This window comes from Pyrus communis, chromosome 5 (genome assembly GCF_041283825.1).
Source record: "Pyrus communis isolate YQ-2024b chromosome 5, ASM4128382v1, whole genome shotgun sequence".
NCBI lineage: Eukaryota > Viridiplantae > Streptophyta > Magnoliopsida > Rosales > Rosaceae > Pyrus > Pyrus communis.
Genome location: NC_142569.1, coordinates 24,699,485 through 24,723,747, shown reverse-complemented (window position 1 = coordinate 24,723,747; position 24,263 = coordinate 24,699,485). Strand labels below are relative to the sequence as shown.

General features: G+C 39.5%; 1 protein-coding gene across 1 annotated transcript; it reads right to left on the bottom strand.

Annotated features, from left to right (window-relative positions):
- Positions 1–277: 277 nt before the first annotated feature.
- LOC148697013 (uncharacterized) lies at positions 278–23,820 on the bottom strand. Its single transcript, XM_088693427.1, has 4 exons — positions 23,777–23,820; positions 7,127–7,652; positions 3,035–4,023; positions 278–296 (listed from the first exon to the last, which is right to left on the bottom strand). Exons 1-4 carry the CDS (start codon positions 23,818–23,820, stop codon positions 278–280), a joined length of 1,578 nt encoding a protein of 525 aa, XP_088549553.1.
- Positions 23,821–24,263: the final 443 nt, after the last annotated feature.

The window sequence follows — 24,263 nt, the reverse complement described above, 5'->3', positions numbered from 1 at the left end:
CTAAACATCCTAACATGGCAGAAACGAAATAACAACAAAGAGAAGAGTTTAGGAACGCAAATCTGGAATTGGAGTGCTTTCTCGGTCTTCCCTTGTTGAATGCATGGGTTGCCTCCCAAGTAGCGCTTGCTTTAACGTCGTACAGCCGGACGAAGACCTCATTCACTCCTTACTAGGGCCCACGGCTTCCAAGGGTATGTCTTCCACGGCATGCTCCACAAAGGTGTCATAATAGGGCTTCAAACGATGCCCGTTCACCTTGAATTCTTGTCCCGTTTTAAAGCTTTGGATTTGGACTGCACCATGAACAAAAACATTAGTAATAACAAATGGTCCAATCCACTTAGAACGTAACTTACCGGGAAACAAACGTAAACGGGAATTGAACAATAGCACTTTCTGCCCAATTGAGAATGATTTCCCACGGATCATGTTGTCATGGAAAGCTTTGGTCTTTTGCTTGTAAATGCTTGCATTATCGTACGCCTCGTGCCGTATTTCATCAAGCTCATTCAATTGGAATTTCCTAGTACTTCCCGCTTCATCTAAGTGCATGATGAACTTCTTGACGGCCCAAAGAGCTTTATGCTCCAACTCCACGGGAAGATGGCACGCCTTGCCATAGACAAGTCGAAAAGGGGACATCCCAATGAGGGTTTTGTATGTCGTACGATACGCCCAAAGTGCATCATTTAACCGTAAGCTCCAATCCTTCCTTGTTGGCCCAACGGTCTTCTCAAGTATTTGCTAGATCTCTCGGTTGGAAACCTCGGCTTGGCCATTCGTTTGAGGATGGTAAGGTGTAGAAACCTTATGGGTGACATGGTATTTCCTCAATAACGCTTCAATGGTCCGATTGCAAAAGTGTGACCCTCCATCACTAATGATCACTCGTGGCATTCCAAACCTTGCAAAAATGTTAGTTCTAATAAAATCTGCAACCACTTTAGAATCATTAGTCCGGGTGGCCTTGGCTTCCACCCATTTTGACACATAATCAACCGCAAGCAAAATATACATGAAACCATACAATGAAGGGAAGGGACCCATAAAATCAATACCCCAAACATCAAAAATTTCAACATTTAAGATAGAAACCTGCGGCATTTGGTCCTTTGCACTAATACCACCCATTCTTTGGCATTTATCACATGTTAGGCAAAACGTTCTAGCATCCTTAAAAATACTAGGCCAATAAAATCCACATTGTAACACTTTGAGGGCCGTGCGTTGTGTGCCAAAGTGCCCTCCACATGCATATGTATGACAAAAACTCAAAATTGAATGACATTCAGAATCATGCACACAACGACGTATAATCTGATCGGGGCAAAATTTCCAAAAGTACGGATCATCCCACACATAAAACCGTGCATCATGCCTAAGTTTATCACGTTGCTGCCTAGTGAACTCACTTGGAATACGTTTTGACACCAAAAAATTAACAATATCGGCATACCAAGGTGCACTAACCTTAATGGACAGCAATTGTTCATCGGGGAATGTCTCGGCAATGGGTAGGGCCTCTTCATTGTGCACCATTCGGCTTAGGTGGTCAGCCACCATGTTTTCACTTCCCTTCTTGTCCCGAATCTCTATGTCGAACTCTTGAAGTAACAACATCCATCGAATTAGGCGTGGCTTGGCCTCCTTTTTAGTGAGCAAGTACTTCAGAGCTGAATGATCAGTGAAAACAATTACTTTAGTGCCAATTAGATATGATCGAAATTTATCTAAAGCAAAGACAACGGCAAGAAGTTCTTTTTCCGTAGTGGAGTAGTTCAATTGTGCATCGTTCAATGTCCGTGAGGCGTAGTAGATGACATGCGGCCTCTTGTCCTTTGTTTGTCCTAAAAATGCTCCTAAAGCATAGTCGGACGCATCACACATGAGCTCGAAAGGTAGACTCCAATCCGGTGGAACAATGATGGGTGCCGTGGTCAACAACTCCTTAAGTTGGTTGAATGATGCCGTGCACTCCTTGGTGAATTCAAACGTCACGTCTTTTTGTAAGAGATGGCAAAGAGGTTGTGCAACCTTCGAGAAATCCTTGATAAACCTACGATAAAATCCTGCATGGCCAAGAAAAGAACGAACCTCTCTAACCGAAGTTGGAGAGGGTAAGTGACGTACAAGATCTATTTTCGACTTATCAACCTCAATACCGTTTTCAGAGACTATATGACCTAAAACTATGCCTTGTTTAACCATGAAATGGCATTTTTCCCAATTAAGAACAAGGTTAGTTTCAACGCAACGTTTTAAGATTAAACTAAGATTATGCAAGCAACCATCAAAAGAATCACCAAACACGCTAAAATCATCCATAAATACTTCAATGATTTTCTCAACATAATCAGAAAATATGCTCATCATGCATCGTTGAAATGTAGTAGGTGCATTACATAAACCAAAAGGCATGCGACGATATGCAAAAGTACCGAAGGGGCATGTAAAAGTGGTTTTTTCTTGATCTTGGGGTGTTATGACAATTTGATTATAACCAAAATAACCATCAAGAAAACAATAGAAAGCATAACCGGCTAACCTCTCAAGCATTTGGTCGATGAATGGCAGTGGGAAGTGATCCTTCCTTGTTGCGGCGTTTAGCTTCCTATAATCGATGCACACCCTCCAACCGGTTTGAATGCGTTGAGGAACAAGTTCATTCTCGGCATTTGCAACCACAGTCACTCCAGATTTCTTCGGAACGCATTGAACGGGTGAGACCCACTTACTATCCGAGATTGGATAGATTACTCCACAATCCAAAAGCTTGATTACCTCATTCTTCACAACTTCCATCATCGGAGGGTTGAGACGGCGTTGAGCCTCTCGGGATGTTTTGGACCCCTCCTCTAGAAGTATGCGATGCATGCATGTAGTAGGGCTAATTCCCTTGATGTCGGCCAAGGTCCATCCAATTGCCGTTTTGTACTCCTTAAGCACTCGCACCAATTTGCTCTCTTCTTGTGCCGTGAGTGAGGATGAAATAATGACGGGCAACGTGTCATCCTCGCCCAAGAAAACGTACTTCAAATGACTAGGCAACGACTTAAGTTCTAGTGTGGGTGGCTGCATAACTGAGGGAAGCATTTTATTAGCCGAAACTGAACTTAAAATAGGGTCCGAATACTTACCCGGTTGTGATGGCAATGACTCGAGGGCAGCTACCATCTCAATGACCTCATCATTAGGGGGCATGGAAAAAGAATGATCATGCATGCCGTAGGTTCCCATGGTTGTGGCTTCAATGTTTTTCTTGTCCATGCCTTGTGCAATGACCAATTCAAGTGCATCGTTGTTCAATTTGTCAAAATAGTCCTGCGACAAAGAGTCAATTACATCAATAGCAAAACATGAATGATTCTCACTAGGGTACTTCATAGAATCAGAAAGATTAAAATTAATAACTTCCCCATCAAATTCCATCGTCAACGTGCCATTATAGACGTCAATCTTTGTCCGAGCAGTTTTCATGAATGGCCTTCCGAGGGGGATGGGCAATGAAGGGGCATGGTCCGAGTCATCCATCTCAAGTATGTAAAAGTCCGCCGGGAAGATCAAATGATTAACCTGCACTAACACATCTTCCAAAACTCCCTTTGGATAGGCATTAGATCTATCGGCTAATTGTATGATCACACCATCGTTTTTCAACGCTCCTAGGTTCATAGATGCATAAATTGAATATGGCATGACATTTATAGATGCACCTAGGTCTAACATGGCAGATTCAAACCTAGAATTACCAATAACACACGGAATTGTAAAACTACCCGGATCTTTGCATTTTGGGGGCAGCTTGCGTTGTAAGATGGCTGAGACGTTTTCACCTACTTTGACCACCTCCTTGGTCGAAATCCTCCTCCTATTGGTGCAAAGTTCCTTCAAGAACTTGGCGTGCCTCGGGACTTGCTTGATTGCATCCAAAAGGGGGATATTGACTTGAACTTTCCGAAACATCTCCAAAATGTCCTTTTCCGCTTCTTCTTTCTTTGTTTGCTTAAACCTACTAGGAAAAGGAACATTCGCAGGAAATTCATTAGTAGGAACTGAACTTGACACGTTTTTACCTTTATTGGACGAATTGGACGACTTGGGATCACTTGGAACTTGTGGCACATTTGGTTCCACCTTGGCCGTGAGTGGCCCTTGCTTCTCCTCTTCAATTCTCAACTCGTCTTCCACGTTGGAACGTGATTTGGATGGTTTGAGGTCATATCCGACTTGCTTTCCACTTCACAAATGCATAGCTTTTGCAGATTCGAATCCACCTTTCGGATTGACCACCGTTGAGCTAGGCAACCTTCCTTGCTCACGAAATTGCCCCATGAACTCGGCAATCTGTCCCACTTGCTTCTCCAAGTTGTCCACCTTCTTGTCTTGGATTTGCCTCTCTTTGTTTTGAGTTTGGACTTCCTACGTCAAAGTTGTAAGTAATTGAAAAATCTTATCATTATCACTTGAATTACCTATATTGCTTTGGGCAGGTTGTGCTTAGGCTTGTGGTGGTGCCAACGGCTTTTGATAGAAACTCGGGGGTTGTTGGCTGATAGGAGCATATTCATGCGACTTAAATGGCTTGTTCTCGTGCATTTACGTTATGTTTCTCTAGTTATTTTAGTCCTTTATGCTTCTTTTGTGTGTTTTCAGGTTCTAAGGGCTTAGGGAGCAAGAAAGTGCATTTTGAGGCCATTTGGAGCATTTTTGGGCATGGATTGGATAGCTTATCCATGGAGCCAAGAGGATGGACGAATTTGAAGGCCTTGTATTCACTTTGGACATAAAACAAAGGGCCTAGCCCATTCTCTCTTATTCTCTCCCTTATGGCCATGCATTTCCTTCCAATTCCAAAACCCACAATCACTTCAAAGTCCATGCAAATCCATATTCAACACCTTAAACTACAACCATGCATCATTACACCACCTTCTCCATCTTTATTCCACATATAATTCACCTTAGCTATCACATTCACACACATGCAATTACAAAACACCATCAAAGTCGTGCTACCCCCCTTTGTTTCCACCAAACACATGCACTCAAACAAAGCCAACTTAGCTAACCCTACATGCATTTTTTATTCACTCTTCATCATTGCATACATCACCAAACACTTCCATTCTAGCCGTGTATCCCTCCATTTTCTGCACCTTTCCTCCTTGCAATTCCACATGCTTTCATCATCATAACCCACCTACAATCCACCTAATTCACAAAACTTTTCCCAACAAACAATTTCACCAAACACATGCACCAAAACCTCCATGTCGTGGGTTCCCTTGCCTTTCCAGCATTTCCCTTGTGCAATTCCAGCTTTCCTCCCACTTTCCTAGCTGATTTTCACATGCATTGCAGCCACATTCTCACCCACTCTCTCCCTATATAAACCACACACACTTCATTCATTTGCATTCATTCATTCCCCATTCAAATCTCTCCATTTCTCACACCACAACACAAACACACACCATCTTCACATCCTGAAATTCCAAGCCTTGCCGTGGGTTTCTTTCCATTTTCTATCTTTCCTCATCCATTTCCATAATTCCCCAATCCATTCAACACACCAACAACATCCCTTAGACCTTGTGCCATAATAACGAAGAAGAGAAGAGTGCCTAAACGTTCATACAATTCAAGTTTGAGTTGTTGGAATCTTTAGGTGTTTCTTTGATTTCAATGTTTAAATTCAATTTTCTTTGTTTTGTAATGGAAGAGAAGAGTGCCTAAACGTTCATACAATTCAAGTTTGAGTTGTTCGAATGTTTAGGGGTTTCTTTGATTTCAAAGTTATGAGGAACTAAACCCCCTTTAGCTAGGGGGTGATTCAAAACTATGTTTATATTTGCAATATGAATTGATTACTTTTGGTTGGAATTTCATAAGTTGTGGATTCAATTCGTTTAACTGTTTGATTGATAACTTATTTATGTATGTTCATTGAGATTGCAAGCTTAATTTTCATGCATGAATATGACGCTAGAATATAAGTGAGTTTCACCTAATCGTTATGAACTTATATTCACAAGTAGTGGAGGTTGCTTATAAACAATCGCGTTAAACGAATTCTTGGCATAAGTTTCATGCGTATTCCATAGTAACGAATGCCTCGTCAACACTTATAATTTTCATTGAACTTAATGATCTTTGTTGAATGTCTCTATCATGCGTATTCCATAGTCAGGGACTTTGATTAAGAATAATTTGGTTGTAATGCGTATTCCATTCAATCCAACGAATTTAGGGAAATCTGAAAGTTAATCTAAGCGGACCTAATTAACTTGGAGCATTGAGTTTCACAACTTATCGAAAGACCAACTGAGAATCAATATTGTATGCAAGTGTAACATGTGTGGAGAAGAACCCCTTGGCTATTCCATCATCCATATTTTCATCACATTCATATTTACGTTTTGCCTTTAATTACAATTTGTCCATTTAATTTAATCTCGTCCAACCACAATCACCCCCCTTATTTTGTTAAGTCTTATTCATTTGATTTGTCTTATTTTATGTTTTTGAGTATTTGGAGTCTTTTAAACTTGTTTTGATTCTTTTAGTTTGTCTTAGTGTTTTAAAAGTTAGTTTTATGTTTTTAAGTCAATTTAGAAGGTTTTAGCAAGCCCTCCTAATCCCCGGTCTAGAACGATCCCTCACTTATCCATTCTACTACAATTGTCAAACGAGGGTTTAATTTGAGTGTCAAGTAAATCTCGCATCATTGGCTAAATCCGCTTTGTTGTTGACCTTGTTGGGGGTCTCGCCATTTGAAATTCGGATGATCACGCCAACCGGGATTGTAAGTATTAGAAAACGGATCACCACGTGTTTGGTATTGGTTGCCATATCCCACGGCATTGAGTGTCTCCCACCCTCCATTCTCGATCAATTGTGGGCACTTGTCCGTAGGGTGTCCTTGCATGGAGCATACGCCACAAGAAGCTACGATTTTGACTTTTGGACCTTCCACCACCTGAGAAAGCAACGTAGTAAGGTTAGCCATTTGATTTTGAAGTTCGGTTATGGTACTTACCTCATTGACTTGGTGTTGCCGTGGGGTACTCCTCTGTCCAACGCCTTCGTATTGTTGAGCATTCAATGCTCGATTAGCAATCAAGGTCTTTGCAGCCGTGGGGGTCTTGTCCACCAAGGCTCCTCCCGCTGAGGCATCTAGCATTTGACATTCAATAGGTAGAAGTCCCTCATAAAAGTATTGTAGAAGTAGTTCCTCCTTCATTTGATGTTGTGGACATGAAGCAACAAGAGATTTAAAACGTTCATAATAAGTAGGAAAGGATTCACTTTCATCTTGTTGAATTCCACTTATCCTTTTTCGTAGGAGGATGACTCGAGAAATTGGGAAAAACTTCTCCAAGAAAGCTCGTTTCATGCTCTCCCATGATGTGACAGTTCCGGGAGCTAATTCGTACAACCAATCTTTTGCTTTCTCTTGGAGAGAAAAGGGAAAGGCCTTCATCTTCAAGATGCTCTCATCCACGTTCACCGGAGTCATGCTTGAGCAAACGACTTCAAACTCCTTCAAGTGCTTGTTCGGATCTTCCATGGATAGCCCATGGTACTTTGGAATGTGATGTAACAGGCTTGACTTCAATTCGAACTCGGCAGCCTTGTCTTGAACCGCCCTTGGGTATTGGATGCACAAGGGTGCGGCATTGGCCAATCCCGAAGCGGAAAGCTCCTTGATTGTTCGGTTGTCCGCTGCCATGTCTACTTCACCCACTCTTGCCGTGGGTTCCTCTTCTTCAAATTCAGAAACGGACTCGGAACTTTCACTTGATTCGCTAGGTTCTGGGTTCTTTCTCTTTCGTCTCAACTCTCGCTCGAAATCGTCGTCAAAGTCCAAGATATGTTCACGAATCGGATGAGAACTCCGAGTCATAAACTAGTACCTAAAACAAGAAACAAAATGACATAAGAATCTGATCTAATAAGAAAAACGAAAATAACAATCCAAGGGATTAGCAAAGTTGCTAATCCCCGGCAACGGCACCAAAATTTGATGTGAGAATTATACGCACACAAATTAAACCCTCTTTTTATCAATTGTAGTGAAGAATGTAAGTAGGGATCGTTCTGGACCGGGGATTAGGAGGGATTGTTAATCACTTGGAAACTGACTCAAATACGTAAAAACAAGTTTAAAACACTATACTAGACTCAAAGAATGCAAAACTAAACTTTAAAACACCAAAACAAACCAAAAGACTCAAAACTGCACCAAAACACTCAAAACTGCCTTAAAAACACAATCTGGGCAGTTTTGAACACTAGACACAACTTTGGACGAAAATTGGTTTTACTTTGACCTAAGACACTTAAAAACACAAACTAAAGTGATTTCTAACTACTATGACTCAACAAAGTAAAGGGGGATTGGTTTTGGACGAATTTAAAAACAAAACAAACTTTTTAAATTAGAACAGATTGTAAAAACGAATTTGATGGAGTTGAATGGATGGGAAGCTAGCTAAGGGGTTCATCTCCACACATGTTATACTTGCATAATAAACGATTTCCAATTGCTTTTCAATAACCCATGAATTCTCAACGCCCCAAGTTAATTAGGTTCGCTTAAATTAACCTTCAGATTTTCCTAACGTTATTGAATTGGATGATTGCATACGACAACCCAAAACATTCCCCACCAGTCCCCTACATGATTGCATAATAGAGATACAAGCAAGAATCATTAAGTTCTATGAAAACCATAAGCATTGACGAAGCACTTGTTACTATGATTGCATGAAACTTATGCCAAGAATTTACTTAACGCGATTGAGATCATCAACCTTTACTACTTGTGAATATAATTCCATAACGATTAGGTGAAATTTCCTTATATCCTAGCATCCAATTTATGCATGATAATTAAGCGTGCACTCTCAACCAACACACACAAATCAATGTAATTCACATAGATAAGTAAATTGAATTCACAACTTATGAAACGCAATTAGAAGTAATCAAATCATATCGCAAGCATAAACATGTATTTCGAATCCCCCCCTAGCCAAGGGGGGGTTTAGTTCCTCATACGTACAAGACAAAGAGAAATAAATTTAAACATTGAAATCAAAGGAGAGGAAACACCTAAATATTCCAGCCACTCGAACTTGAATTGCATGAACTTCCAAGCCCTCTTCTCCTCCTCTTTGTTGCGGCACAAGGTCTAAGGACAGGTTTTGGGTGGTATTTGTATGGAGGAATGGATGTGTGATGGTAGGGTAGTGTTTAGGAGGGATGGGATGGTGCGGCAAAGCTTAAAACTAAGGAGAAAGGTATTTGGTGGCTGCGGCAAGGGTGTGGAGAGGGTTGGACGAATTTCTGGAATGAATGAATGTGTATGAGAGGTGGTGCTCTGATCTAGGGGTTAATATGAGTATATATAGGCACTTAAAACCCTAGGGTAATCAGATATGGACTTGAATAACCCAAATCCACAAGGAAATAGGCTTAGAAATCAGAAATAAAAAGGGATAATGCTTCCTAGGTGCGGCAGGTAAGGATATGAGGTGATAAGGCTTCTAGAATGCCTTGCAAGGCAAGGGAAATCAGCTTTCTAGAAGGGATAGGTGCGGCACTAAAGGATAGGGCAGATTAGGGCTTCTAGAAACCCTCTAATGCAAGGAAAACTCACGGCAAGGATGGATAAGGGTTCTAGAACAAGGATAAGGTTTCCTAAATGGATAAAGTGCCCTAAATGGATAAGGACTCCTCATTGCACATGGAAACTTTGCCTATTAGGATTAGGAAACCTTGTCTTTGTCATTCCTTCTTCATCTTGGACTCCTTTTCCTTCTTGGCCTTGGAAAACTTCTTTGTTGCTTCACTTGAGACCATTTGGATTTTGACTTTCCTTCATCAAGTAGGAAACCTTATTTGAGTAGGAATCTTCATTCTTCTAGGAATCCTAATTCAACTAGGAAACCCATTTTAACTAGGAATCCTAATTCAACTAGGAAACCATCTTCCATTTAGGGACTTTCCTACTTCAACTAGGAAACCTTGCTCAAGTAGGAATCATCATCTTCAAGTCTTCAATTTCGTCCATCCTCTTGGCTCCAAGCATATGATGTCCATTCCAAGCTCTAATTTGCTCCAAAAGGCTCCAAAATGCATCCTTTTGCATACTTTGCCCTTAAAACCTGAAAACACATAGAACTAGCTTAAAAGACTACTTTACTAAGGAAAAACACTATAAATGCACAAAAACAAGCTAAACTAAGGTGCGTAAATATGCTCCTATCACTTATTCATATACTACAATTGTCAAAAGAGGGTTTTAATTTGTGTGCTTATTGAGTTCGCATCAAATTTTTGGCGCCGTTGCCGGGGATTAGCAACTTTGCTAATCCCTTGGATTGTTTACTTTCTGTTTATTTAATTATTTGTTAAAGATTCTGACCTTGTTTTGTTTTTCTTGTTTTAGGTACTAGTGCATGACTCGGAGTTCTCAATCGATTCATGAGCATATCTTAGACTTTGACAGCGATTTTGAGAGGACTTTGAGACGAAAGAGGAAGCAACACCAATCACATCCACCAAGCCCGGAACCTGACCTCGAAGAACAAGTTCTAGAAGAGGAGGAGGAACCTATGGCAAGGATATTTGAAAAACCCCAAGGCATGGCCATGGACAACCGGACACTCAAGGAGCTTTCGGCCTCGGGATTGGATAATGTCGCACCCTTGTGTATCCAATATCCCCCACCTGCCCAAGGGAAGACCGACGAGTTCGAGTTGAAGTCCAGTTTGCTCCACCATATTCCGAAGTACCATGGGTTGTCCATGGAGGATCCGAACAAGCACCTGAAGGAATTTGAGGTGGTGTGTTCAAGCATGACTCCCATCAACGTTGATGGAAGTATTCTGAAGATGAAGGCTTTTCCATTCTCTTTAATGGACAAAGCCAAAGATTGGTTGTACGAGTTAGCTCCCGGAACCGTCACATCATGGGAGAGCATGAAGAGGGCATATCTGGAGAAGTTTTTCCCAACTTCTCGAATCATCCTTTTACGTAAAAGGATAAGTGGAATCCAACAAGAAGAAGGTGAGTCTTTTCCTACGTATTATGAACGTTTTAAATCACTTGTTGCTTCTTGTCCACAGCATCAGATGAAGGAGGAGTTACTTCTACAGTACTTCTACGAGGGGCTCCTACCAATCGAACGTCAAATGCTCGATGCCTCGGCGGGTGGAGCATTGGTGGACAAGACACCCATGGCGGCCAAGGTCTTGATTGCTAAACGAGCGTTGAACGCTCAACAATACGAAGGAGTAGGCCAAAGAGGACCCCCACGGCAGCAAGTAAATGAGGTAAGTTCCACACCCGACATTCATTCACAATTAGCTAATCTTACTTCCATTGTGTCTCAGATGGCCGAAGGAATGAGGATGCAAGGACCAATTGTGTGCGGAGTGTGTTCTATCCAAGGACATGCTTCTGAGAAGTGCCCACAACTCATTGAAAATGGTGGATGGGAAAGCACAAATGCAATTGGGTTTCAAGGCCAAAACCAACCGAGGAACGATCCATATTCTAACACATATAATCCAGGTTGGAGAGACCACCCAAACTTCAAATGGAGGGAGCCCCAACAACCACCACAACAAGGAGGCTTTAGACAACAACCCCCGGGTTTCTTCACTAAGCCATTCGCACCCACACATACTCCACAACAATCTGCCCCAAATGCTTCAGGCACGTCCCTAGACAATGATACACTTTTTAAGTTACTAACTAATTTGTCTCAGGGGCAAGAGAATCAAGCCAAGGCAATGCAAAATCAAGAAAAAAGGGTGGATCAATTGGAGAAACAAATTGGGCAGATTGCGGAGTTTGTAGGCCAATTCCGAGACCAAGGCAAGCTCCCAAGCTCAACCATTCCAAACCCGAAGGGAGGCTTTGAAACTGCCAATGCAATCACCTTAAGAAGTGGCAAGGAAGTTGGAACCACCCCACAACCACCAAAATCAAGCCAAGAAGAGGATGAAAGGCTGTTGCAAGAGGAAGAGAGGAAGGGCAAAGCCACGGCAAGGGTGGAGCAACCTTTGCCGCAACCACTTCAAGCTCCTAGGCCGTCCAACAAATGTAAGGTAGGTCCAAACTCAATTGTTTCTAATGTGATTCCTCCGAATGTGCCTTTTCCTAGTAGGTTCATGCAAACAAAGAAGGAGGAGTAGGAGAAAGACATTCTTGAGACGTTTAGGAGGGTCCAAGTAAACATTCCTTTACTTGTTGCCATTAAGCAAGTGCCCAGGTATGCAAAGTTTTTAAAAGAGTTATGCACAACTAGGAAAAGAATTGCAAACAAAGAAGTTGTGAAAGTAAGTGAAAATGTATCCGCGGTTTTGCAACGAAAGTTACCTCCAAAATGTAAGGATCCAGGGAGCTTTACTATCCCATGCATAATTGGAAACACTAAATTTGAACAATGCATGTTAGATTTAGGTGCTTCTATTAATGTCATGCCATATTCCATTTATGCATCTATGAACCTTGGTGAGTTAAAACAAGATGGCGTTGTAATTCAATTGGCCGATCGTTCTAATGTTTATCCCAAAGGAGTCCTTGAGGATGTTTTGGTGCAGGTCAATCATCTCATCTTTCCTGCAGATTTCTATGTCTTAGAAATGGAGGATTCGAGCCATGCTCCATCACTGCCACTCTTGCTAGGCCGTCCGTTCATGAAAACAGCCCAAACAAAGATCGATGTGGCCAAAGGAGCAATAACAATGGAGTTTGGTGGTGATGTAATTAAATTCAATGTTTATGACTCTATTAAGAATCCTAACGATAGTCATTCTTGTTTTGTCATAGATGTGCATAAGGACATAGGGGCGAAGGGATCCACACTTATCACGAAGGATGTATCAAGAACCACCATTAGAGAAGAACTTGGAGTGATTGCCCTACAACCACCCAATATGGCCGAAAGTAGCCATGGTGACATTGTTGATAGGGCTGCCGATCTTGAGCCTTCACTACAATATGTTTGTAAGTCGTCAAGCCCAATTTCAATTCCCATTTCAAATAATACGTTGTTACCTTCTGTGGTGCAGGTGACCAACCGATTTGAAGGTGGTGGGAGCATGTACATGGACTTTCGGAACCAAAACACCACCATCAGGGAGGATCACTATCCCCTCCCATTCATTGAGCCATATCATGAAAGTGTTGAAGGGCATGTTGGGGAGGAGATTCCATTGCATGCCGTGGGCTCCAATGGGGCATGAGCATACCATCGTCCGGCTGCAAGACGATAAAGAAAGCGCTTCGTGGGAGGCAACCCATGCAATCACCAAGGAGAAGATGGAATTTACACTCCATAACCAGATTTGCGTCCCTAACCTCTACTCTTGGTTATTTACATTCTGCCATGTTTAGTGTGTTTAGTTGCTGTTTGTGTGTTTGTTTTTGTTAGGTGTGATTTTAAGCTTAAAACATTGAAGACAATGTTTGATTCAAGTGTGAGGGGGTAACTAATGTTGTTGATGCAAATTCGTGGGATTTTATCACCCATAACTTCCAATGTTGTTCCTTGCTGTTTTTAAGTGTTTTTAAGCCATTTCAGAGTGTTTTAGTTGACTTAAAAATCCGAAAATCCCCTAAAAATTTGAAAAATTGTTTTGAAAAACCCAAAAAAGAGTTGTTTTTGTGTGTTTGTTTTTGTCGTAGGTTACCTTCCAACACAATGATGAGGATTTGGTTTTTAATTGCATGATGGTTAAAGAAAGTTACAAACATGGATGGACGTTGGATATACTCTTTGGTTTATGCTTGTTTGTAGTTATAGTTTACGAATTCAAATGTAATCACAAAGAAAAAATTAGTTTTTGTAACATGCTTGAAGGAATGAACTCAAACTAACGTTACATCCCTGTGAGACTTGAGCCTAAACGTTATTTGGAGAGTTAAAATCTGTGCATTATTGTTTTCTAAAGTCGTTGCATGATCTCATTAATCTTTGCTTGGTTACTACTTAGAAGGCGTTTCATCACTTAGTTCCAAATGCTAGAACTCATGCCCATTTCATTCAAAGCATGTTATTGAATTGCATACCACATATTCAAGATGAAGTTGTGTAGTGACCACCATCAAAGCCAAATAAGCCGTGTGCCCTTCACTCATTTTGTGTTTAAGTTAACCCTATTGAGCCGTGTTAGCCATGTTCTTTGTTAACCCATATCATCCTCACCTAGCCTAGATTAGGACCATCCGTACCCTTGTTCTTGAAGCATAGTAAGCATGACTGAAAATGAATTCCTTTTGATTAATATGTTGCAGAAAATAAGTGTGGGGGAAGGAGTATTTATGTGAGTTTATGTGCCATAGGCACGGCGAGAAAAAAAAAAAAAAAAAAAAAAAAAAAGTTGAAAAGAAGTGAAAAGAGTTCCAAAGTATTGGTTGTTGAAGTAAGGGCCCAAAACAATGAATTAGGCCCTAAGAGTTGTTTGAATCTCCCCTATTTGTCTAAAAGGTAGTTTTCTGCATTCTAAAGGGAATTCTAAGTGCCTAATTCATTACTTTGCTCACTATTGCTTTAAGAATGTTTGTTTCCTTTACCTTTCGTTGTTAGCCAATACCCCAAGCCCCGTTACAACCCTTGACTTCTATCTTGAGTGTTTTGCATTTCAATTTGTGGAGTTTGAATTTGGTATGAGCATATGGTGTCACTGGTTCTCGCATCTAAGTAGTAGCATCCCATTCATGAGATCATATCTAAACATGTTTAATTACTCCAGAAATTGCGTTCTTTGTTATAACATATGTGAGTACTAGTCTTTCATGTTTACATCAATCTTCTCACATATAACTAGTGTAGGGTGTGTAGTCAGAAAATCTGAGTGAAAATCGAGTGCATAACTAGTGAGGAATTGAGGGAATTCTCTAAGGCATGTTACTACATTCAAAATGTGTTTTAATTGATTAAATGCGAACTAGTGAATGGTGACTATGATTAAGTATGTGCTCGAGGGGAAGGAAGACTAAAAGCTATGTGAGTAATGATCTTTGACATGTCATGTTTCATTGGAAATCCCTGAGGCAAACGTTGGAAGGTTTAGGTTTTGTTTTGTTTGTTTTGCTTCGTCTTGTTATTTTAGTTGTTTTGTTTTGCTCGAGGACTAGCAAAAATTAAGTGTGGGGGAATTTGATAGGAGCATATTCATACGACTTAATTAGCTTGTTCTCGTGCATTTATGTTGTGTTTCCTTAGTTATTTTAGTGTTTCAAGTCATTTTTGTGTATTTTTAGATTATAAGGCCAAAGTGTGCAAGAAGATGTAAATTGGAGCCTTTTGGAGCAAAAGAGGAATGAATGAGTTGAAGACTTGAAGAAACGATGAATTCTTACTCCAACGATGAATTCCTACCAAAACGAGGATTCCTACTCAAACAAGGATTCCTACTTGAAGTAGGAAAGTTAACCCTAAGTTTCCCGTTTTGGTAACCTTTCCTAATCTTAAACGTCCGTATTTGAAGGCCTTGTAGGCACTTTAGGACACAAAACGAAGGCCCTAGGGCCCTTAAAACCCTTTGCCGTGCCCAATCCCTTTCTTTCCTTCCCTTGCCGTGCAAGGGGGGGTATTTAGGTCCAATGTCATTCACTTAAACCCTAGTTCCCTCTCCTAACCTAACCCTAGCTGCACCTTGCAGCCATCCCTTTTTAATTTCTGATTTTATTTCCTAATTCTAGAAGCTTTTAACTTAATTTTAATTAACCAAAATAAATTAGGGTTGGAATTTTAGAAAACCCTAGGTATTACACACTTAGCCGCACCCTAGGGCTGCTCTCTTGATTCACTTTCCATATTTTTTCAGCCACACACCTATAAACCGCACCAACCCTTCCATTTTTCTTCTTAAATCCTTCTAATTCTAATCTCAGCCGTAACCTTTAATTGACCCTAGAGCCTATTCTCTCATTTATTCTATTCAGCCATTCACTCATAAACCCTAAGCTCTAAGCCGCAACCATTCTCTCCCATTCTCTCCCTTCAATCCGCAGCCACCATCACCCAAATTCTTCTCTGCCGTGCCTTCCCCCTCCATTCCAGCCACTCCCCACCATTGCCGCAGCACTACCAACCCTTCCAGCCACCTTCCACACTTCCATACACCTTCCTACCACCTTGCCGCACCACCACACTTCCCTAAACCCATTCCCAAACCAGAAAATCATCCAAAAACCACCCACACCATCTCTGCCGCAACAAGGAGAAGAAGAAAGAGGAGTTTAGAAGCGCAGAAATTCAAGTGGATTTGTTGGGCGTTCTAGGTGTAATCAATCTTTTAATCTTTATGTTTAAATTCAATTTTAGTTCTCTTTCTGTGAACATGAGAGGCTAAATCCCTAGATAGCTAGGGGGTGATTCGAAACCATGTTTATGCTTGCAATATGAATTGATTACCTTTGGTTGGAATTTCATGAGTTGTGGATTCAATTCGTTTAACTGTTTGATTGATAACTTATTTGTGTATGTTTATTGAGAGTGCACGCTTAATTTCCATGCATGAATATGATGCTAGAATATAAGTGAGTTTCACCTAATAGTTACGAACTTATATTCACAAGTAGTGGAGGTTGCTTATAAACAATCGCGTTAAATGAATTCTTGGCACTAGTTTCATGCTCATCATAGTAACGAATGCCTCGTCAACACTTATAGTTTTCATGTTGCTTAATGATCTTTGATTGTATCTTTATTGTGCTTTTCACGTAAAGGACTTTTGGAGAATGTTTTGAATTGTGTATGCGCTGTCCCATCCAATTCACTAACTTAAGGAGAACTTGAAGGTTAATTTAAGCGGACCTAATTAACCCGGGGTGTTGAGTTTCATAATTCATCGAAAGACCAACTGAAAATCAAATTGTATGCAAGTGTGACATGTGTGGAGAAGAACCTTCTAGCTAGCATTCCATCCATATTTTCATCAAATTCATATTTAAAATCTGTTTGAATTACATTCTGTGCTATTTGTTTAATTTCGTCAAAACCTCAATCCCCCTTTACTTTAGTGTCCAATTTAGTTAGAAAGTGTCTTAGTTTGTGTTTCTAAGTGTTTTGATTCAATTTATTACCCAAATTCGTCCAAAATAGTCAAAGTGCTCAAAACTGCCCAGATTGTGTTTTTAAGGCAGTTTTGAGTGTTTTGGGGCTGTTTTGAGTCTTTTGGTTTGTTTTAGTGTTTTATTGTTTAGTTTTGCATTCTTTGAGTCTAGTTTAGTGTTTTAACTTGTGTTTTACGTTTTTGAGTCAGTTTCCAAGTGATTTTGCAATCCCTCCTAATCCCCGGTTAAGAACGATCCCTACTTATTCATATACTACAATTGTCAAAAGAGGGTTTTAATTTGTGTGCTTATTTAGTTCGCATCATGGTGGTCACTACACAACTTCATCTTGAATATGTGTTATGCAAATCAATAACATGCTTTGAATGAAATGGGCATGAGTTCTAGCATTTGGAACTAAGTGATGAAACGCCTTCAAAGTAGTAACCAAGCAATGAATAATGAGATCATGCAACGACTTTAGAAAACAATAATGCACAGATTATAACTCTCCAAATAACGTTTAGGCTCAAGTCTCACAAGGATGTAGCGTTAGTTTGAGTTCATTCCTTCAAGCATGTTGATAGGAGCATATTCATGCGACTTAAATGGCTTGTTCTCGTGCATTTACGTTATGTTTCTTTAGTTATTTTAGTCCTTTATGCTTCTTTTGTGTGTTTTCAGGTTCTAAGGGCAAGGTATGCAAAAGGATGCCTTTTGGAGCCTTTTGGAGCAAATTAGAGATTGGAATGGATATCATATGCTTGGAGCCAAGAGGATGGACGAAATTAAAGACTTGAAGTAGGAAAGTTAAATCCTAAAAGACCTCATGTTTAAGCATCATTGAAGACTCCTACGCATTTTAGAACACAAAAACAACATTCCTTGCAACCTTAGGACATTGTCGTGTGTTTCCTTGTGTCTCCCTTCCTTGCCATGCAAGGAAGGGCTTTGTTCCCTATTTTAAACACTTAAAGCATTCACTTATCATATCATTCACTTATCAAACCAATCACTTATCACTTCCATTCACTTATCACTTAACATATCATTCATTTATCACTTAGCATATCATTCATTTATCAATTATCAAACCATTCACTTATCACTTCCATTCACTTATCACTCACCACATATCATTCATTTATCACTTAACATATCATTCATTTATCACTTATCACAACAACAACCTAAAACACATGCACATGCACCACTAATCCCTTCACTTTCATGCCATCATTTCTCACCCCCCCCTTTGCCGTGCAATACACATCAACACATTCCAGCTTTTCTCCTTCTCTTTGCAGCCACAAGTCACATGCATTCACACATAATCATTCACCCTATCCATCTTACATTCCACAAACAATGTCACATGCAAAACAACAATCATTCACACACAAAACAGCACCATCCCCCTTGCCGTGGCCTTCACTCACATTTCCAGCTTTCCACCTTGCATTTCCACATGCATTCACTTCATCATTACACACCACTCATTCTCTAATTCCACATGCACATTCAATCATTCACTCAAGCACCCTTGTGCCATGTTTCCCCCTTTGTTCCCACCCATCACATGCATTATCATCAAACAAACACCCTAACCCGTGGCATTCACTCCCATTTCCAGCATGCATTCACATGCATTTTCAGATTATTCCTTCATCATTCCAGCATTCCACCTAATTCACATGCCTTCATTCATTCGTTATTCCACTTACACTCATCATCACACACCTTAGCAATCAACACATGCAATCACATGCATCACAACCACAAAGAACCATCCCCAAAACACTTTGCCGTGGGCACCATTCCACATTCCAGCTTTCCACCATGTTTTTCCATCATTCCTCCACACAAATGCTTAAACAAACAGCCATATGTTCCCTCCACTACCCCTATAAATACCCTAGCATTCATTCATTCATGCATATCTCATTTCATACACTTCACACAACACAAACACAACCCTTGTGCCGCAAATCCCCTTCCATTTCTGTGCAGTTTTTCTCCTCCATTGCAGCCACTATCCAACCACTTCCCATCCCTCCAAAACACTTCACATAATCCCCAAAGCTCACTTAGACCTTGTGCTACAACAACGAGGAAGAAAAGAGTGCCTAAAAGTTCATACAATTCAAGTTTGAGTTGTTGGAATTTTTAGGTGTTTCTTTGATTTCAAAGTTTAAATTTAATTCTCTTTGTTTTGTACGTATGAGAATGGAAGAGAAGACTGTCTAAACGTTCATACAATTCAAGTTTGAGTTGTTGGAATGTTTAGGGGTTTCTTTGATTTCAAAGTTATGAGGAACTAAACCCCCTTTAGCTAGGGGGTGATTCGAAACTATGTTTATATTTGCAATTTGAATTGATTACGTTTGGTTGGAATTTCATAAGTTGTGGATTCAATTCGTTTAACTGTTTGATTGATAACCTATTTATGTATGTTCATTGAGATTGCAAGCTTAATTTTCATGCATAAATATGACGCTAGAATATAAGTGAATTTCACCTAATCGTTATGAACTTATATTCACAAGTAGTGGAGGTTGCTTATAAACAATCGCGTTAAACGAATTCTTGGCATAAGTTTCATGCGTATTCCATAGTAACGAATGCCTCGTCGATGTTTATGATTTCCGTTGAACTTAATGATCTTTGTCGAATGTCTCTATCATGCGTATTCCATAGTTAGGGACTTTGATTAAGAATAATTTGGTTGTAATGCGTATTCCATTCAATCCAACGAATCTAGGGAAATCTGAAAGTTAATTTGCGGACCTAATTAACTTGGAGCATTGAGTTTCATAATTTATCGAAAGACCAACTGAGAATCAATTTTGTATGCAAGTGTAACATGTGTGGAGAAGAACCCCTTAGCTATTCCATCATCCATATTTTCATCACATTCATATTTACGTTTTGCCTTTAATTACAATTTGTCCATTTAATTTAATCTCGTCCAACCACAATCACCCCCCTTATTTTGTTAAGTCTTATTCATTTGATTTGTCTTATTTTATGTTTTTGAGTATTTGGAGTCTTTTAAACTTGTTTTGATTCTTTTAGTTTGTCTTAGTGTTTTAAAAGTTAGTTTTTATGTTTTTAAGTCAATTTAGAAGGTTTTAGCAAGCCCTCCTAATCCCCGGTCTAGAACGATCCCTCACTTATCCATTCTACTACAATTGTCAAACGAGGGTTTAATTTGAGTGTCAAGTAAATCTCGCATCACATGTTACAAAAACTAATTTTCCTTTGTGATTACATGTGAATTCGTAAACTATAACTACAAACAAGCATAAACCAAAGAGTATATCAAACGTCCATCCATGTTTGTAACTTTCTTTAACCATCATGCAATTAAAAACCAAATCCTCATCATTGTGTTGGAAGGTACCCTACGACACATACAAACACACAAAAACAATTCCCCCACACTTAGCTTTTGCTAGTCCTCGAGCAAAACGAAATGAACAAAACACAATCTAGACCTTCCAACATGTACCTCGGGGATTTCCACTGCAACATGACATATTAAAGAACACCACATACTTAGATTTTAGTTATCCCTACCCTTGAGCGTATACTTAACCATAGTTACCACACACTAGCTCCCATTTAATCAATTAAAACATGATTTTGAATGTAGTAACATGCCTTAAAAGAATCCCCCAATTCCTCACTGGATACACTCTATTTTTACACAGATTTTTTGACTACACTCCCTACACTAGGTATATGTGAGAAGATTGATGTAAATATGTAAACTAATACTCACATATGTCATAACAAAGAAGGCAATTTCCGGAATTTATTAACTTGTATATGATCTCATGAATGGAATGCCACTACTTAGACGCGAGAACTAGGGATACCATATGCTCAAACCAATTTTAAACTCCACATATTGAAACACATAACAATCAAGATCGAAGTCAAAGGGTTGTAACGGGGCTAAGGTATTGGCTAACAAAGAAAGGTAAGGATAAACAAAAGTTCTTAAAGCAAATAGTAAGCAAAGTAATGAAATAAACACTTAGAATTCACTTTTGAATGTAGAAATCGACTTTGAACACCAAGGGAAACAAAACTCAGGGTCAAATTCAAACTTTTGGACCCTTTCTTCAACAATCAGCACTTGTGAGTTCATTCTCACTTATTTTCAACTCCTTTTTCTTTCTTTTCCTTCTTTTTCACGTTTTTTTTCCTTTTTTTTTTTTTTTTTTCGTGCCCTATTCTTTTCTTTGGCACATAAATCATCCATCCCCCTAGATTCCCACGAAAATCCTTCCCCCACACTTGTTTTTCTGCAAATTGTAGAACAAAAGGAATTCCCTCTAAGTCATGCTTTACTATACTTTAAGAACAAGGGTATGGAAAGTCCTATTCTAGGCTAGGTAAGGATAATATGGTTAACAAAGAAAATTAGGCTAACTAAGGCTCAAAGGGGTTAACATACAATACATATGCAAAGGGTAAGGCTTTTTGGCTCTCGTTTTAACTAAACAACTTCATCTTGTTTTATGTTATGCACTCAATTTTATGCTTTGAATGAAATGGGCATGAGTTCTAGTATTTGGAACTATAGTGATAAAATGCATTCTAAGTAGCAACCAAGCAAAGAAATAATGAGATCATGCAACGACTTAGAAAACAAGAAATCAAGATTAATAACTCCAAATAAAGTTTAGGCTCAAGTATCTCAGGGTTGTAGCGTTAGTTTGAGTTCCTTCCTTCAAGCATGTTACAAAAACTGATTTTTTTTCTTTGTGATTACATGTGAATTAGTAAATGTCAACTACTACTAAGCATAAACCAAAGAGTATATCAAACTTCCATCCATGTTTGTAACTTTCTTTATTAGTCATGCAATTAAAAACCAAATCCTCATCATTGTGTTGGAAGGTATCCTAAGACACAAACAAAAATGACTCTCAAAACAACTCTTTTTGGGTTTTTAAAACACTCTTTTTCGATTTTTTTTCAAATTTTCGGATTTTCTGTTTAAGACACATAAAAACACTTCAAAATACACTAAAAACACTTAAAAACAGTGAAAAACAACTTTAGAAATGATGGGTGATAAAATCCCACGAATTTGCATGAAAAACACTTTGTTTACCCCCCCACACTTAAATCAAACATTGTCCTCAATGTTTTAAGCATAGACTCACAAACAAACACCCAAATAACACAACTAACAAACATGACAAACATGGAAAAATAAAAGCAATAAAGAGTAGGGTTTAGGAACGCAAATCTGGTTATGGAGCCGGAGATTCCTAGGTTTTCTTTATTTGAATGCATGGGTTGCCTCCCAAGAAGCGCTTGTTTTAACGTCTTCCAGCCGGACGATACCTCCTTTTAAACTCCCCTAGTGCCCACGGCATGGAGGTGATCTTTGAATGGGAGGTGATACTTGAAATGATCTGGTAATGGTTTAAATTCTAGAGTGGGTGCCTGAATCATTAACAACGTATTAGTATAAAACAAAATTGAAATTTGGGGAGGTGGCTTACCTATGTGCTCCGACATGAACTCAAGAATAAACACCCCTTCTTTGAACATTTTAGGGACTTTGCACTCGGCCAGATTCGGTGTGAGGATTGGTCCTTGTCCTGTGTCATAAAATTCAACTTCTTTGGGGTTGTTTGCCTCAAGAACATCCTCTTTGACGAATTCTTGATATTCCATACTTTGCACCTTTGGAAGGGCTTCCAAGATGCCTTTTTCACTTTCTTCTTCCTTGGAATTCATGAACCTGCAAGGAATAAGGACATTTGGTGGAACGAGGTTAAAAATAATTAAACTTGGAACAACCTTACCTGAATTGGATGGCGTAGGAGCAATAGGTGCCTGCGGCAAAGGTGTTTCCACCCTTGCCATGGGTTGGGTGTGTTCCTCTTCCTCAAATTGCAATCTTTCATCTTCCTTGTAATTTGATTTTAATGGTTTAGGGTCTGTTCCAACCTCCTTGCTACTTCTCAAGATGATTTCCTTGGCAGTTTCAAATCCTCCCTTCGGATTTGCAATGGTTGAAATAGGGAGTTTGCCTTGGTCTCGAAATTGTCCTACGAACTCCGTTATCTGCCCAATTTGCTTTTCCAAGTGGTCCAACCTTTTGTCTCGATTTTGCATTACTTTGTTTTGATTTTCTTGCCCCTGAGACAAAGTGGTGAGTAACTTAATAAGCATATCATTATACAAAGACGTACTTGAATTTGTTTGGGCAGGTTGTGGTGGCTGCATAGGTGTTGTATAGAACTCCTCACGTGGCTGCCAATATTCTCATTGTTGAGCCTCCTTGACTTGGTTTTGTGAGCCCTACACCAAAGAAATTAATTCATTAAGAACTTGATTATAATCTATTGATGAACCTGAGTTTGGTTGGGCATATTGTATATGAGGTTGTGGTGGCTGCATAGGCGTTGAATAGAACTCCTCATATGGCTGCCAATATCCTTTATGTTCAACATTTTGAGGTTCCCACCACATAGAGTTTGAATGATCACTCCAATCTGAATTGTAAGTGTTGGAAAACACGTCGTTCCTTGATTGATTAGGATCTTGATAACCCCAGGTATTGATATTATCCCAACCTCCATTCTCAATTAATTGAGGATGTTGATTAGTTGGATATTCTTGCCTAGGGGACACACCAAATGTACCAACTCTTTGCATTTGGAACCTTTCCATGAGCTGTGTCAAAAGAGAGGCATTATCAAGTGCCATGTCGTGCTTCTCTAGTACCTGAAATCAAAGAAATAAAACTAAATCAAATATCAAAAGAAAAATAAACAAACAAACAGAGGGATTAGCAATTTTAGTAATCCCCGGCAACGGCACCAAAAATTTGATGTTATATATAATAGCACACAAATTAAACCCTCTTTTTGACAATTGTAGTATAGATAAAAGTAGGGATCGTTCTAGGCCGGGGATTAGGAGGGATTGCTAATCTAATGAAAACTGACTCAAAGATACAAAAATATGCTTCAAAACACTTAAACAAACTCAAAAGACTCTTAACTAAACTTATATGACTCAAAACAAACTTAAAAGACTCTAAACAACACAAAACAATAAAAAAGACTCAAACTAGACTCTAAGACTCAACTAGGACGAAAATAGGTTTGGTTTTGACTCAAAACACTCAAAAACACTAATTAGGACAG

Excerpts from the sequence above, each read along its gene's own strand:
- LOC148697013 (XM_088693427.1), bottom strand. The coding sequence starts at position 23,820 with ATGGCACTTGATAATGCCTCTCTTTTGACACAGCTCATGGAAAG. Across the intron at positions 7,653-23,776 it reads TTGACACAGCTCATGGAAAG|GGCGGTTCAAGACAAGGCTG; the intron begins GTTCCAAATGCA and ends CCAATACCCAAG. Across the intron at positions 4,024-7,126 it reads CCCCCACGGCTGCAAAGACC|TTTCCTAGTAGGTTTAAGCA; the intron begins TTGATTGCTAAT and ends GCGAATGTTCCT.